Source organism: Propithecus coquereli, unplaced genomic scaffold (assembly GCF_000956105.1).
Source record: "Propithecus coquereli isolate 6110/MARCELLA unplaced genomic scaffold, Pcoq_1.0 Scaffold222, whole genome shotgun sequence".
Lineage (NCBI taxonomy): Eukaryota > Metazoa > Chordata > Mammalia > Primates > Indriidae > Propithecus > Propithecus coquereli.
In genome coordinates this window covers 1,419,154-1,432,506 of record NW_012147412.1, presented here as the reverse complement: position 1 = coordinate 1,432,506, position 13,353 = coordinate 1,419,154, and the positions used below count along the sequence as shown (strand labels likewise).

Sequence of the window (13,353 nt, the reverse complement as noted above, 5' to 3'; positions counted from 1 at the left end):
ACCATGGTGGGGCACGCTGAGGTCCAGTAAAGCCCAATGGATTCTCTTTGGTTTTGTCCATTGTGGGGGTCAGACCTTTTAGCAATGGCCTTTCAATGCAAGGGTGGGGAGAAGCCAGGCTGCCCTGGGGTGAGGATCAAATGGAGGGTGAGGAGATAGAGATTCTCAGTCAGATCCCCTTGGTTTGGAAGAGGGGAGGGATAGGGCAAGGACAATAGTAATCTTGCTATTATTTTAAAATATGGCATAAACTTGAGCATATTTATGGATTTGGGGGAGAGAGCAGGCAGAAAAAATACATGGGAGGAAGAGGATAATCCTAGTTGAAGAAAGATAGGATCAGGTCACAGAAGGAGGACTGAGACATCTCTTGCTGTAGCTGCAGGGGTAGCTATAGCTGTGGGTAAATTTTTAGGTGAAGGTTTTAATTTGGGGTTGGTCACTCCAATTTCTTGGTGATGTGGGAAGTAAAATTAAGCTCTATAGGTCTGGTGTGGGGGCACATGCCTATAGTCCCAGCTACTTGGGAGGCTGAGGCAGGAGGATTGCTTGAACGCAGGACTTTGAGGTGGCAGTGAGCTATGATGAGGCCACTGCATTTCAGGCTGAGTGACAGAGCAAGACCCTGCCTCAAAAAACAAACAAACAAGAAAAATCAAAAAGCAAAAAGGCTCTATGCATGCATAAGCAGAGGGGCTTGAGGAATGGGTGGTAGCATGGAAGTCCTATGTGGGAAACGGGAGACGCTGAGCACAGGACAGCACAGGAGTTGCAGGCAGTGTTGGGTTGAGGTCCTCTATGGGGCTCCATAGACTTCCAAGGTCATCATCTGTACAGGTTGAGATGTTTCTCCAGTGTCAACTAGGGCAGAAGGTTTCAGGAAGATCCAGAGTGGGGAGATTGAGATAGAGGCTAATGTACTTTAAGAAAATCTAATAATGCAATTAACATGTAAAGATCTGTGTACCCTCTCTGGGGTAGAATGGAAGAAGAATGGGGTAAAGTCTTCTTCCTTCTTCTCAGACTCTTCAGTCTGTGTAAAGTGCATATTAACCCCATCCTTAAGTCATATTTGGGGAACTAAACTTATTCAAAATCTCCGAGAAGGAAGATATAATTCTTGGGTTTACATGAGTTGGGATAACGCTAAGGATCTTTACCTATGAGGCAATAACATGCTCGAAATAGAAGGACTGAGGTCTTCTCCATAAGCAACCTGGTTCTTTCACCTATTTTTCTTTACTATACTACATCTGAAATTATAGTTCTGTAAGGCTTTGTTGTTCGTAAATCATTTTTCACATATTTATTTGCTGGGCTGTTTCAAAGAAGGATCTGAAGCGCAGAGAGGTTAAGTGCTCCTTCTGTGGCTGCATAATTACTAAGCAGTGGGTTACTAAGTCCTGCCCTGGGGACCTGGGATTCTTCCCATCGTGCTTCTTGCGGGCTTCTCTACCCTCCTGCGGGATTTCATAGGTTCTGCTTGAAATGACTTTAACATGTACGTGAGCCCGGGAACTTTACCCTGTCTGCCAACCCTTTGAAGTTTACCTCGGTTGCTTCTGAGTGTCTGAGAGTCCACAAAAACTCCAACATAGCCATAAAAATGGCCACGATTAAGCCACAAATAAGAACCACAAAGATTCCACCAATATTCTCCATTCCCAGGCCTGTAAGAGAGTGATAACAAATGGAAAATAGTGTAAAAGAGCAGGAAGACATAATCATTCTACCAAAAATGTCAAAGTCATTTAAACAACAAGAACTTGAGTCTTATAGATGTTTTAGACACACATTCCATGACGAGATTTAATTATCTGTTTTAACAAATGCAGCATAGTTAGAATAAAATGGAGGAGGAAGATCTTGCTGCAAATAAAGGAGACTGGCAGGAAGCCTACACAGGAGTCTGGGGGTGGGAGGTGGGGATCATCTTGAAAAAAGGGCTCAGGTCAAACCTGATTTAGCATACAGAGATATGACACCAAAATACCAGTACATTCTAGCAGTCTCATAAAAATGTTACTCAATCTTCCTCATGTTATGTTTGCATGATGTTTGCAACTGTTTTAACGAAACCATGGATAGTAAAAATTGTGTTTACCTATCTACATCAGCATGTTACTAAAATACTTACTTATAAAGTAAAACTTTTAATCCCACCAAACTAGTGGGTTCCCAAATCTGGCTTCCATCATAACTACCTAGAAAGCTTGTTAAAAATATAGATTCCCAGGTCTTACCCCAGGAATCTGTGTTTTTAAACAAGTTTCACACGTGATTCTCCTTCAGGTAGGCCTAGCATTAGTTTACAAATTGGTATTTTTGGAAGCATTGTATAAGTTTTTAAGTTTCTCGAAGTCAGGCATAGGTTCTGATTGTATCCTCATTGCCCAGCTTGATACCTGGCATATAGTAAATATTCAATAAATATTTATAGAATTATATGGCTGTTTCATTTCCACAATGTCAGACATTGAGCTTAGCTATGTAACTAAATGCTTTTTCTGGCATTAGAGAAACGCGAACTTTAGGGGGCGTACCATAAACACATGAAACCCTAATTCAACAGGGGCCACAATCATAAATAAAAAGACATCTTTTATCCAGGAAAATGCCAAGAGGGTAGCTTATGTCCTGTGCTCTTCAGGAATGCCTGTTCAGTTTAAATGCTTGTTCAATCAGTAGTGTCATCGCAGAACACAGAGCTGTGTTAGTGTCAGGACAGTCAGCTTTGCACAACGCTATGAGATGCGCCACAATTCAGGAGCAGAAACATGACGCTACCTTCTGCGCTTTGGAAAGCTGGAAAAAGCCCTACCTGGCCATTTCAAGATGACTTGAGTTTCCTCTCACAAAGCCCCAGGTGGGTATCTGTGTTTTGTTTGTAAAAAACATCCAGTGCCGCAGCAGTCCCTGCCTGCACTGAGAGTCCACTTACAATGGCTCTGGGGGCTCACGCGATGAATGCCTCAAGTGGACTATAAGCTCCGGTCTGCAGAGCCACACGGTCAACTCCTGAGCACCTGTGTGAATGTGGGGCCCTCTATTTTGCATAACCAAAAATGGGGGATCATTATAAAGCTCAATTCTACCTTAAGGGCTAAAGCCCTTAAAACACATTTGGAAGTCCCACCTCACATAAAAGACGTAGAAGAAAATGTACCTGTATCCTATGTTCACACCTGCCCCTCTAACCTTGGGTCATATGGGTAGAAGGCTTTTGACTGTGGGAGCATCAGGATCCACAAGAATAAGGGGACAAAGGGGCCGCTTAAGATGGAATGTACCAAGGATCTGGTTGGGGTTTGCAGGCAGACACTCCAGCCCACAGGTTTAGGAGTGGTGAGAACCCGGGTATTAGGATGTGTAACTGAGCCACATGGACGAACTAGTTTCTCCAGCCAGCCCTGTGGAGGGAGCTGGTTGGAGATCCCTAGTGAAGGGCAAGTGACAATGGTAGTACTAAGGATGGCCACCTGTTCAGGTAATGGGCATCTCCAAGCGACCATTGAGATACTACAGGATTCCTGGATCACTTGAGGATAGTTCTGCCTGAGACAGAAAAAAGGGTGAAAGGGTCTCACCTTCCTCTCGTTTCTGTAGGGGGGAGGGTATTCTCCACCCCCAGGTCTTCTTCCGCTACCCATGTTCTAGCTGCATCCCCAGCCTCCCCTTCGGTCACTGCCCCATCCTCCTCCGATCTTCTCCTCCCCACAGCTCTTCCCTCAGCACACACACATGCTCGTGTTTCTCCCTCCTTAAGGAAAAAAAAAATGCTCCCTACCTTCTCCAACTCTGTCTAATCAACACCCCTTCTCTCTCCTTCCTTCCGTGGCCAAGCTTTTTGAGAGTTGTCTGTATCAGAACTATTTTAAGACCTTCTAAAAGCCCTTAAAAACACTTACATTTGGAGGCCCCATCTGAAGTAGAAGAAAATGCACCCACATCTTATGTTACATGCATTTTTAAAATTTTGCTTCTGATATTACAGAGCGGCAAGAAACAATTAATTTACAACTGGCTGTGATTCCTCAGCAATCGTTGCGTATACAGGGGAATGTTGCAAAATGAGAAAATCTAACAAAAAATTGCTTCTAAATCAAGTTTTTATGAATATTACATTTAAAAATTAATGAAGTTGAAATGTTACATTTTGGAGATATTTAATTAAACATGTCTTAATTTAATTTTACAGGTTTCTTTTTGCATTTTGAAGCCAATCATTTTTTTTCAGACCTCAGACATAGTCTTGGACACTTGAAAAGCTTTTAGGCCCTAGATACTCTGTCGATGGTATCTGAAGGAGAAAACAATTCTGTTTTGAATATATTTTGTTCTTCCTCACACCACTAAAATCACCCTCGCCATGGTCGCCAATGAACATTTTGTTTCTAACCATTGGAAATTTTCCAATCCTGATCTTACATGACGATCTTCGCTTAGCACTTGACATTGTCAACCACACCCCCTCTTGGCTTTTCATAAAGCCATTGATCACTGCTCTCTTCTAACCTTCTCAGTCTCCTTTGCTTGCTCTGGGGCACATTTTCTCTTTACTTCTCTACATTTGGTCTCTTGCCTGTCCTCCATGGACTGGCTCTTAATTACCAAGTCCTGTTGATTTTACCTCCTAAATATTTTTCAACCTCTTTCCCTTTTCTTTATCTCTCCAACCACTTCCCTAGCTCAGGTGCCCACCATCTGTTGCTCAGACTATTGCAGTAGCCTCCCAAATGATTTCCCTGTTTGTAGCTATTTCCTCTTCAACTCTACCCTCCACATATTTGCCTGAGCGATCTTTCTGAAATGCAAAATCTAACTGCAACACATCCTCTAATAACAGACCCGTTTATAGTTCCCAGCACACAGTGTCATGGCTCCTACCTTCCGAACCTTTGCTCCTTTAGTATCTCTGCCTGGAACCTCCTGCACTCCCCAGACACACACCTGGCTAACCTCAACCTATCCTTAAAGACTTAGCTCAGGGACCACTTCCCCCAGGCCACCTTCTCTGATCTTACTTGACTCTGTTGTTATACCACTTTTGTGTTTCACTAATAATACCTTATGTATCACTCTAATAGTGCATAAAATCATACATTAGTTTAAGTTGATATATCTGGGTTTCCCACTAGACAGTGAGTTCTTTGAAGGGAAGAACTATGCCTTGTTCAACTCTGTAATCCTATAATCATGGTTCCTGGCCCATAATAAGAGCTCAATAAATGTTTGTTGAAAGAATGAGCAGAAAGAAAGAGGATATAGACATTCCAGATGTACAGGCCTGTATTACCAAAAGCTTTGGATCCATTTGTATTCATTCCTAGCCAAATTTTGTTTAAATAATAGTAAAACATGACAGTCCTGGTTGAGCACTCCAGCCTGGTCACAGAAGCAGACAGCCCAGACTGCACGGAGCGGCAGCTAAGGTTGGCATGGGTGATCCCCATGACGTGGACGGCCTGTATTGGGTGGGGCTGTGGGAGAGGGTTATAAATGGGCATGTGGTCTGGGGGGATAATTTTGATCAGATTAGCGAAAGCTTCTTGGGGTTTTAACAGGAAGCTGGTAGAAACCATGAGTCACTAAAACCCCCCCCGCAGTGTTTCTGTCCCAGCTTCTCGCATTTCAGGGCCAGTTAATCATGGGTGTTGGCTCCAGCGTGCGGATTCCTGGCTGAGCGGCCCCCTCCTCACAGAAGCGAGGCTTGTAGACCACTCCTGCCTTTAGGAAGCTATTGGAAAGAGAAAGCGAGAATAGATTGCTGGCAGAGCCGGAGCGGAGAAACAGATGGAGTGAGGAGCGGGAAAGGGAAGTTCGGGGAGAGCAGCAGTTCCATTTAACACTGTCATCACTCATCCTCCCAGAAGTCAAGTGCCTGCCGCAGCACACAGCCATTGATTAGAAGGGGCCTCCGATGTGCACTCCCTCCAGGCTACGAGGCCCTTGCTGCACTCACAGATGCCTCCGCACCTGCAAGAGGGACTGGGAAGCCACCTAGTCACTTCCTCCCTTCCCTTCTTCAGATGGGACCACACCAAAGCCATCCAGACAGATGGCTTTAAAACTGGGATTCCCTCCTGTCACTCGAGTCTCTGAGCCTCAGCTAGCAATCAAGCTACATTAGCTGAAATAGAATCAAACTCTCCCCACAAACTCCTGGTTGGTTAAATGCTAACTTTGGTGTCACCCACAGATTGCCTACAAATACAAATGATAGTTCACACATGCAAATGAATGACTTTCTTTGTCTCTAGAACTGCAAAGGGGAATGGACCCTGGAGGAGACTACCTGTGAAGAGAGTCAGATCTCTACCCATCCTCTTGCTCTTCCTTTAGTTCTGACTAGCTAAGAAGTACTTCTTGGATTCAGGTACACTTATGTCTTAGCCCTTAAAACCCTCACTTATCTCCAGGTAGCACTGTGGAATTTTACAACTAAGATATAGAAGGGAAGCTCCCTTTGAACAGAGGAGGGGAGGGCCGTAGCCCGGGAGGGAAAGAGGCAGAGGCCACAGGAGCTACAGAGGCAGGTGCACAGAATTCACAGTAGAGAGAGAGGACAGACTAATGCCACAATCCCAGCAAAAGACAGTGCATTTGCTCTTGGGTGTCAGTCAACAAATCTTCCTTGAATAGCTCCCATGAGCTGGCCACTATGCTAGGTGCCGGAGGTCTGTTCAATGTTGGTAAATGGAGAGCATTTGGCAAGAACATGGATTCTTGGACCAATGTGGCTTTCAAGCGCTTTCTGCTTCAGAACCATATTCACCTATATTCATGCAAATATATCAAATGGTCCCATTTCCATAGTCTTATTTGTTGTAAATAGCAACTTCACGTGCCCATGTGTAAACTGACCTATGTGACCTTCCTGGAAAATGCAAAGTGATTTCTTCCCGTTTGTGCTGCTGAGGACTATGAAATCGTAAGCTTGCCATTTCCTCTTGCATTCACCATGACATCTGTTGACTAGACCTAGCAGATTCTGGAGAGAGTAATGGGAAAAAAGTAGGGAAAAGGACACAAAATAGAAGAGGGATGGGAGAGGCATTTGATAAATTTTGCAATTTATCAAAACACAAGTTATGGGAGAGGCACTTTACAATTCATCAGAATATGAGCTCAAGTATCACATTTTTTTTTTAATTTTTTGAGACAGAGTCTTACTCTGTTGCCCTGGCTAGAGTGAGTGCCATGGCATTAGCCTAGCTCACAGCAACCTCAAACTCCTGGGCTAAAGCGATCCTACTGCCTCAGCCTCCCGAGTAGCTGGGACTACAGGCATGCGCCACCATATTTTTAGTTGTCCAGATCATTTCTTTCTATTTTTTAGTAGAGAGGGGGTCTCACTCTTGTTCAGGCTGGTCTTGAACTCCTGACCTTGAGCTATCCACCCGCCTTGGCCTCCCAGAGTGCTAGGATTATAGGGCATGAGCCACCGTGCCCGGCCAAGTATCACATTTTTAAAAAACATTTGCCATCTCATTCAATTATCCTTGAAAATACTGTAAAGGAGGCTCACTGTTCCCATTTTACACTTAAAAGAAATGGAAATTCCGAGAACTTATGTTGCCCATGTTTTCATAGTTAAGATATGAATTCTAGATAAATCTGATTCCAAAGCCAACGCTCTTTATAAATATAAATCTGACCTTTATGAGTGTTTAATATGAGCATTTCCTATGAGCAAGGTTACCAGGCTAAATATTTCAATTCAATCTTTACAGTTACCTGTGAAATGGGTACTACTCTTACCTGCATTTTCCTGACAAGGAAACTGAGGTGCAGACTAGTCAGGCAACTTGCCCAAGCTTCCACGGCTGGCACGCGGAAGTGCCCAAATCCAAACTGAAGCCAGGGCCCTCCCCGCTACTCCCTCTCCCTTCACTCAGTGTCCACTCATGCTGCAGGGGGCGATTATAGAACTCAGCCTGGCATCTCAAAGACTGATTCATTCCTGGGACGTCCAGAGGGATGGTGGTCGTGGTGGGGAATAGGATATTCTATGCATGGGCTTATAAAATCCCATTCAGCTTATAAAATCCCCTTCTAGCCTTTAGAACATTACATCAAACATTTTAATCGATTTATTGACTTAATCTTGGCTCAGTTTCTAGACAAAGGTGGGCTTATAGTCTTTATAATTCTGACACTATTTGCCTTTCTGGAAACCCCTCCGAGTTTCTCTGTCTCTCAGCAATAGATCTAATTTGATTAGGGAGAAGCTTCCACAATAGCATCTCTGGGACGCTATCTAAAGTCCCACATTCAGGTTTCCAGCCTTTGCGCTCTCCAGAGAAACCAGAGAACTGGGATCACCAGGCTGGGCCCCCTGAAAAGAAAGAGAAAGCATCTCCAGGGTCTCCCCACCCCCATCGCTCGCCCCCACTCTTGCTAAGATGTCTCACACTTTCATTCCCACTGTGCCAGACAGCAAACTTCCTGTTCTCCAAGGATTCCGTGAGTCAATGCCACTGGCCTCTTTTCCATTCTTGAAAGGGAACCCTGATTTTCACAGCCTGGTGGTGTATTTATGTTCCTTTGAAGCCTGATTGTGAGCTTGTGTTTTTCAAGATAAAGGTATTTAATTCCCTTGGAGTTCACCGGCCACCTTTTTGTCTAGCAATTGTTCTGCAAAGACTTTGGTAACCCAATCTCCTTGCATTGGGATGCCAGCATCTGTGAGTGACTAGTGATATTTCTTTTTATAGGAGCTGAGTGAGAAAATAAATAAAATAAGTGTTTTTGAAAAGAAAAGGCAGAAGAAAATGAAACAGCTTGGAATGAAGCCTGCTTCTTTTTGTAATCTCCAGTTTTCCACGGGGTCTGCCATTTCATTTTTTAGTGGCGTATGAAGGTAGATGTTCACCATGCGGGGACAGTCGGGGGGAGATGAAGGGGAGGGGTAATGTCATCGCTCTGACCAGAGCCAAGTCGGCCCTGGCAAAGAGAGTCAGGAGTGGCGGCATCTTCCCTATGTTAGGATTCTTCTCTGGAATTTGGCAGTGATACTTGAGCTGTAATCCTGGATTAGAAGTGGGGTAAGCACCAGTTCCATCTCTTTGAAATTTCTCACATTTTAATAGGATAACAAAGCAGAAAAGGATTATGTTAGGCACCGTGGTGTTGTCTGGCACCTTCTAATTAAAACCAAAGTGCCCATAGCCACTCTCCATTTCTGAGGTCTCCATACAAAGGACCCTCACAGTTTCCTTCACCTCCATCCCTCTGTGCCTATTCCATATTCCTCTCATCCCTTTAGGCACATGTGGAAGCCACCTGATTCGAATTATCAAAAGAAAGAGCACCTAGGACCTGCTTGGGAAAGCAAATAAAAACTACCTCCCTCTGTTCAATTTGAGACACAAGGAAAAAAATGTTCTTGAGGCCCAATTCTTGGTGGCCATTTAAAGACTTAAAGAAAAGGTCTTTGGGGTCTTACCAGTCCTGTTTTTCTGAGTCCCTTGAGCAGTCAGTTATAGACCGTAGTGAGTCTGATGGCTCATTTGCCAGAGAGAGATCAACCAATGGTGCCTTGCATTTCAGACTAGTGCTTCTTGCTTGGCTTGGAGGAGGTCACATGGAATTGCACTTTAGCCAAGAGGCCTTTTAGCATCTCTGAATAATGTTTGCTTGGGCCTCAGCCATGGCGAAAGTGGGCCACACATTAAACTGGTACTAGCTGCTGTGGCTGGGATGTTAGTCGAAGGCCTGGCTTTCATGGCACAGCATCTTCCAGACAGCCCCACTCTTGGATATTGCCTCTTATTATATTAACATGGCTCACCCTTTGTGCCAAAGTATAATCGCAGAGAGGCAAGTTAACACTGGTTGGTTGATAGGACCCAGGCATCTTCTGATGCATTTGGGACCTGGGCAGGATGACTTCCACTGTTTATTTTCCCTTTCATCTGTTGTGTTCTCTTCCTCATGCCAGGGAACATTTGGTCCTAAAGCGCAGTGGAGAGAAGCTCCCTGTTCACTTCTTTCCATCTTTTCTGGGAGCCTGATCTCCCTATCTGTCTCCCCTCTCCCTCCATCATGAACTCTGCTGTCAGCCTTCCTAGGACTCTGTGGACCCATCTAAACCACTGTGGTGGGATAGGGGAAGAATTTCTGAAACCAACTACTGAAAAAATTATAACTTTATTTTTCTATAAATGAACCTAATTTCTACTTCAAACTTCCATTTCCAACTGATTGCCAAAAACATAAAGACTTTTCAGTCATTTCAGGTTTAAATCCATTAAATCCGGTGTTTTCTCTATTCCCTCTTCTCCCCAGGTTGTATTTTGGGTATGGGGTTGGGAAGAAGGACCATTATGTGTCATAGCAGGAGGGTGGGGATAGACGTCTGGTTCGAAGGTGGATTCCACTTAGATTTCTAATATTCTTGTCTGGGGCCTAGGAAAACTCAGGTCTTTCTTTGGGCCCTCCCTACCATGGGTCCCCATCATGCCATCTCTCATGCTGCCACTCCACTGGGGCATGATACATATTTCTTAGGTTTGCCAAACTGCAGAAGCACGCACAAATCTCTTTATAACTCTTGGAATCCTCAGCTAATTCTAGGAGTGATATCTGCCATTCTCCAGCTCCCAGCAGGGCAGGGACCAGCCATGTGTTCTTTTCCACTCAGAAGCTCCTGTCCTGGCCAGGGCATCGTTTTATCTGGTTTGTAGACTTGGTGGCCTTGCACTCTTATTTTGTTTCTTTTCACTCTCTAACTTCTAACATCAACTTTATTCCCAGATCCCTTCAAGTATTAACTTTCTGTATTCCAAAATACTTCTCTAGCAAATTGAAAACCTTACCTTCCAAGAACATTGTCTCTATTGTGAGTTGTGAGAACTTATTTTGGAACTTAAAGCCAATAATTTGGCTTTGTTTCTCCTGAGGCAATTACTATCCCTTGGGACCAAGAATGCCACGACGAACTCAGAATTGCATCCCATAGCACCTGTTTCATCATGCCACATCTCACAATAGAGCCTTGATGACTGCTGCCAATTCTCTCAAACCCAGTCCGGTGCACTGTTGGCGTGCCAAGGTGTCTGGCAAAGCTATGGCATGATTATGAGGCATCTTCCTGAAACACTGATTTTACTTGGAGCTTGCATGGGAAAAATATTTTTGCATTAAATAAACATGTCTATATTATGGAGTAAGATGCAAAATTCACATGTATTTTTCAAGACAAAACAGAAGACTTCAAGGAAATTCTGAGCACGGCGGGCTGCTTTAGACTATGTCCCAGATCACCAGCATTCACATTCAGTCTTCTCTGCTGTTTGTCCTTCCCATGAAAAAGTGTGAGACAGACTGGTTTGCAGATGCCTTTGCCCAGCCTTCAACGCCCTCCTAACTCCAACCTCATCCTACTTATTCAAACCAAGTTCTGAGTGCAACACTTGTGCTCTACAGTATTCCTAAAGCAGCGACTCCTAAAGGATGCTTCAAGGTCCAGGCCAGATGTCTCTCTGCAAAGCCTTCCCTGACCATTCCTCAGAACCATCACTTCCTCCTCTGGGCTTCCAGATACTTTCCTTATAGTTCTATTAAAGCACTCTTATAGTGCAACCATCATAGTAACTATCTGTGCCTCTCTCTAGGTTCTAAACCTCTTGAGCACAGGGCCGTGTCATATTCCTTTTTGCAACTTCACAGCCTTACACAGTTCCTGGGACACAGTGGTTTACAGTACTGTTTGTCGGCTGCAATGGGAGCTACATGAACACTTTCCATGCTAACACCTGGGATGTCAAGGCCCCTGTCTGGGATGACACAAACAAAGGATAAGGGTGGAAGTGGCGCCTAGTCAGGAGGCCCTTGAGATTCTTGTCCATTCATTCGTTCATTCATTTACTCATTCATTTGTCATTCATTCTTTCATCTAATACTGATGTCAGGTGACGTGCTGGGCACTGAGACACAAAAACAAACAGGACACACTCCCTGCCTGTGAGTTACTTATTGTGTATTGGAGGAAAATGTCATCAGACACAAAATAAATGCCATAAGTGTTGATTTTTGAAGAGCTATTCAGCCTTAAAGAGCACAGGATGGACAGGCATATTTGCAGCTTGGGACACTATTCAGACCTCTCGTTGTGCCTCAATTGCTCCTTCAGGCCTAGATTTCGAATAAAATTAGTTGTCATTTACTTTGTGTCAGGCACTTTGCTGAGAACGTTGTGTGATTTATCTTATTCAGTCTTTACAGTAGCCCTGGGAGATGGCCATGCTATTATTACCTCTATTTTCCAGAGAAGGAAACTGAGGCTCAAAGACATTTCCTAGTGTCTGTTATAACAAGGGCATCTATAGTGTGGAGGCCATCTTGAACCCTGTCAAAACTGCCTCAGGAAAGAGACCCAGCCCAGCACTGTCAGTAGAACAAACAGTGTGCAGGAGGGTAAAAGTTTAATGAGCCCCATTCCATGGACTTTGGGTGGGATCTCAAATGGGAGAGGGAGGGTCTAGCTCAAGGTCCCTGGTGAAGCCTGTAAGGTACCCGGACCCTGTGTCACCATTCCTGTGCTGGCCAACTTTGCTCCCCTCCACCTGTTCCTCCACAGAGATGAGCAGGAGACATAACACACAGGAATAAGTGTACAAAGGGAAGGTCCTGAGGCTGGTTTTAGGGTTCAGTGATGGAAGGGGGAACTGGGGAGATGGGATTAAGTCAGTAGTGAGACTTAAGGGGAAACGAGCCCCAAGAGACCAAATGGGATCTGGTTTAAAAAGGAAAGGAAAGCCCAGGATATCCCAGGCTACTGGGGAGAAGGAGAGAAGAGAGATTTGGAGCTGACCAGAGCTTGTAGCCTGGACACGATGGGTTAACAGCAGGAGCCTTTGGAGGTCCCTGCACTGCCCTTGGCCACTTCTGTCCAGCTCTAGTCTCCCTTTTCAATGTCTCTGCACCACCACATACGTTCTGTCAGCTGTTCAGAGGCAGGAACAACTGCAAGGCTGTTCAGGAGAGTAATTCCAAGCACAGTTCCATGAGTCACTGCAGCATGGCCCAGGAGAACACAGTAATTGGTAGCTTTTCACAGCTAGCAGTAGCTTTCATCACACATCCCACAAACGTTGAGTACCTACTAGGTGCTGGGCTTTGTGGTGGAGGCTAGGGCCACAGAAGCGAATGAGACTGGGTCTTAGGGGCCAGCAACCAAGCAGAGGAGACCAGGAGTTGCAATGTAGTATTGAGCGCTCTGTCCAAAGTCTCAGAAGGCCCCCGACCCACCAAGGGCTTCTAGGAAGATGGACACCTGGACATTTCTTCTATTTCACTTACTGATCAGAGGAAGAACCCAAGGTCCTTCTGCTTTGGGCCCCAGGCACA

General features: G+C 44.7%; 1 protein-coding gene across 1 annotated transcript in view; it reads right to left on the bottom strand.

Moving 5' to 3' along the window:
* The window catches only part of GRIK4 (glutamate receptor, ionotropic, kainate 4), a 307,922-nt gene that overhangs the window by 4,739 nt on the left and 289,830 nt on the right, over positions 1-13,353 (bottom strand). The window contains exon 19 of the mRNA XM_012644896.1: positions 1,552-1,670. Coding sequence (XP_012500350.1) covers positions 1,552-1,670 — 119 coding nt within the window. The remainder of the gene's footprint in view (positions 1-1,551; positions 1,671-13,353) is intronic.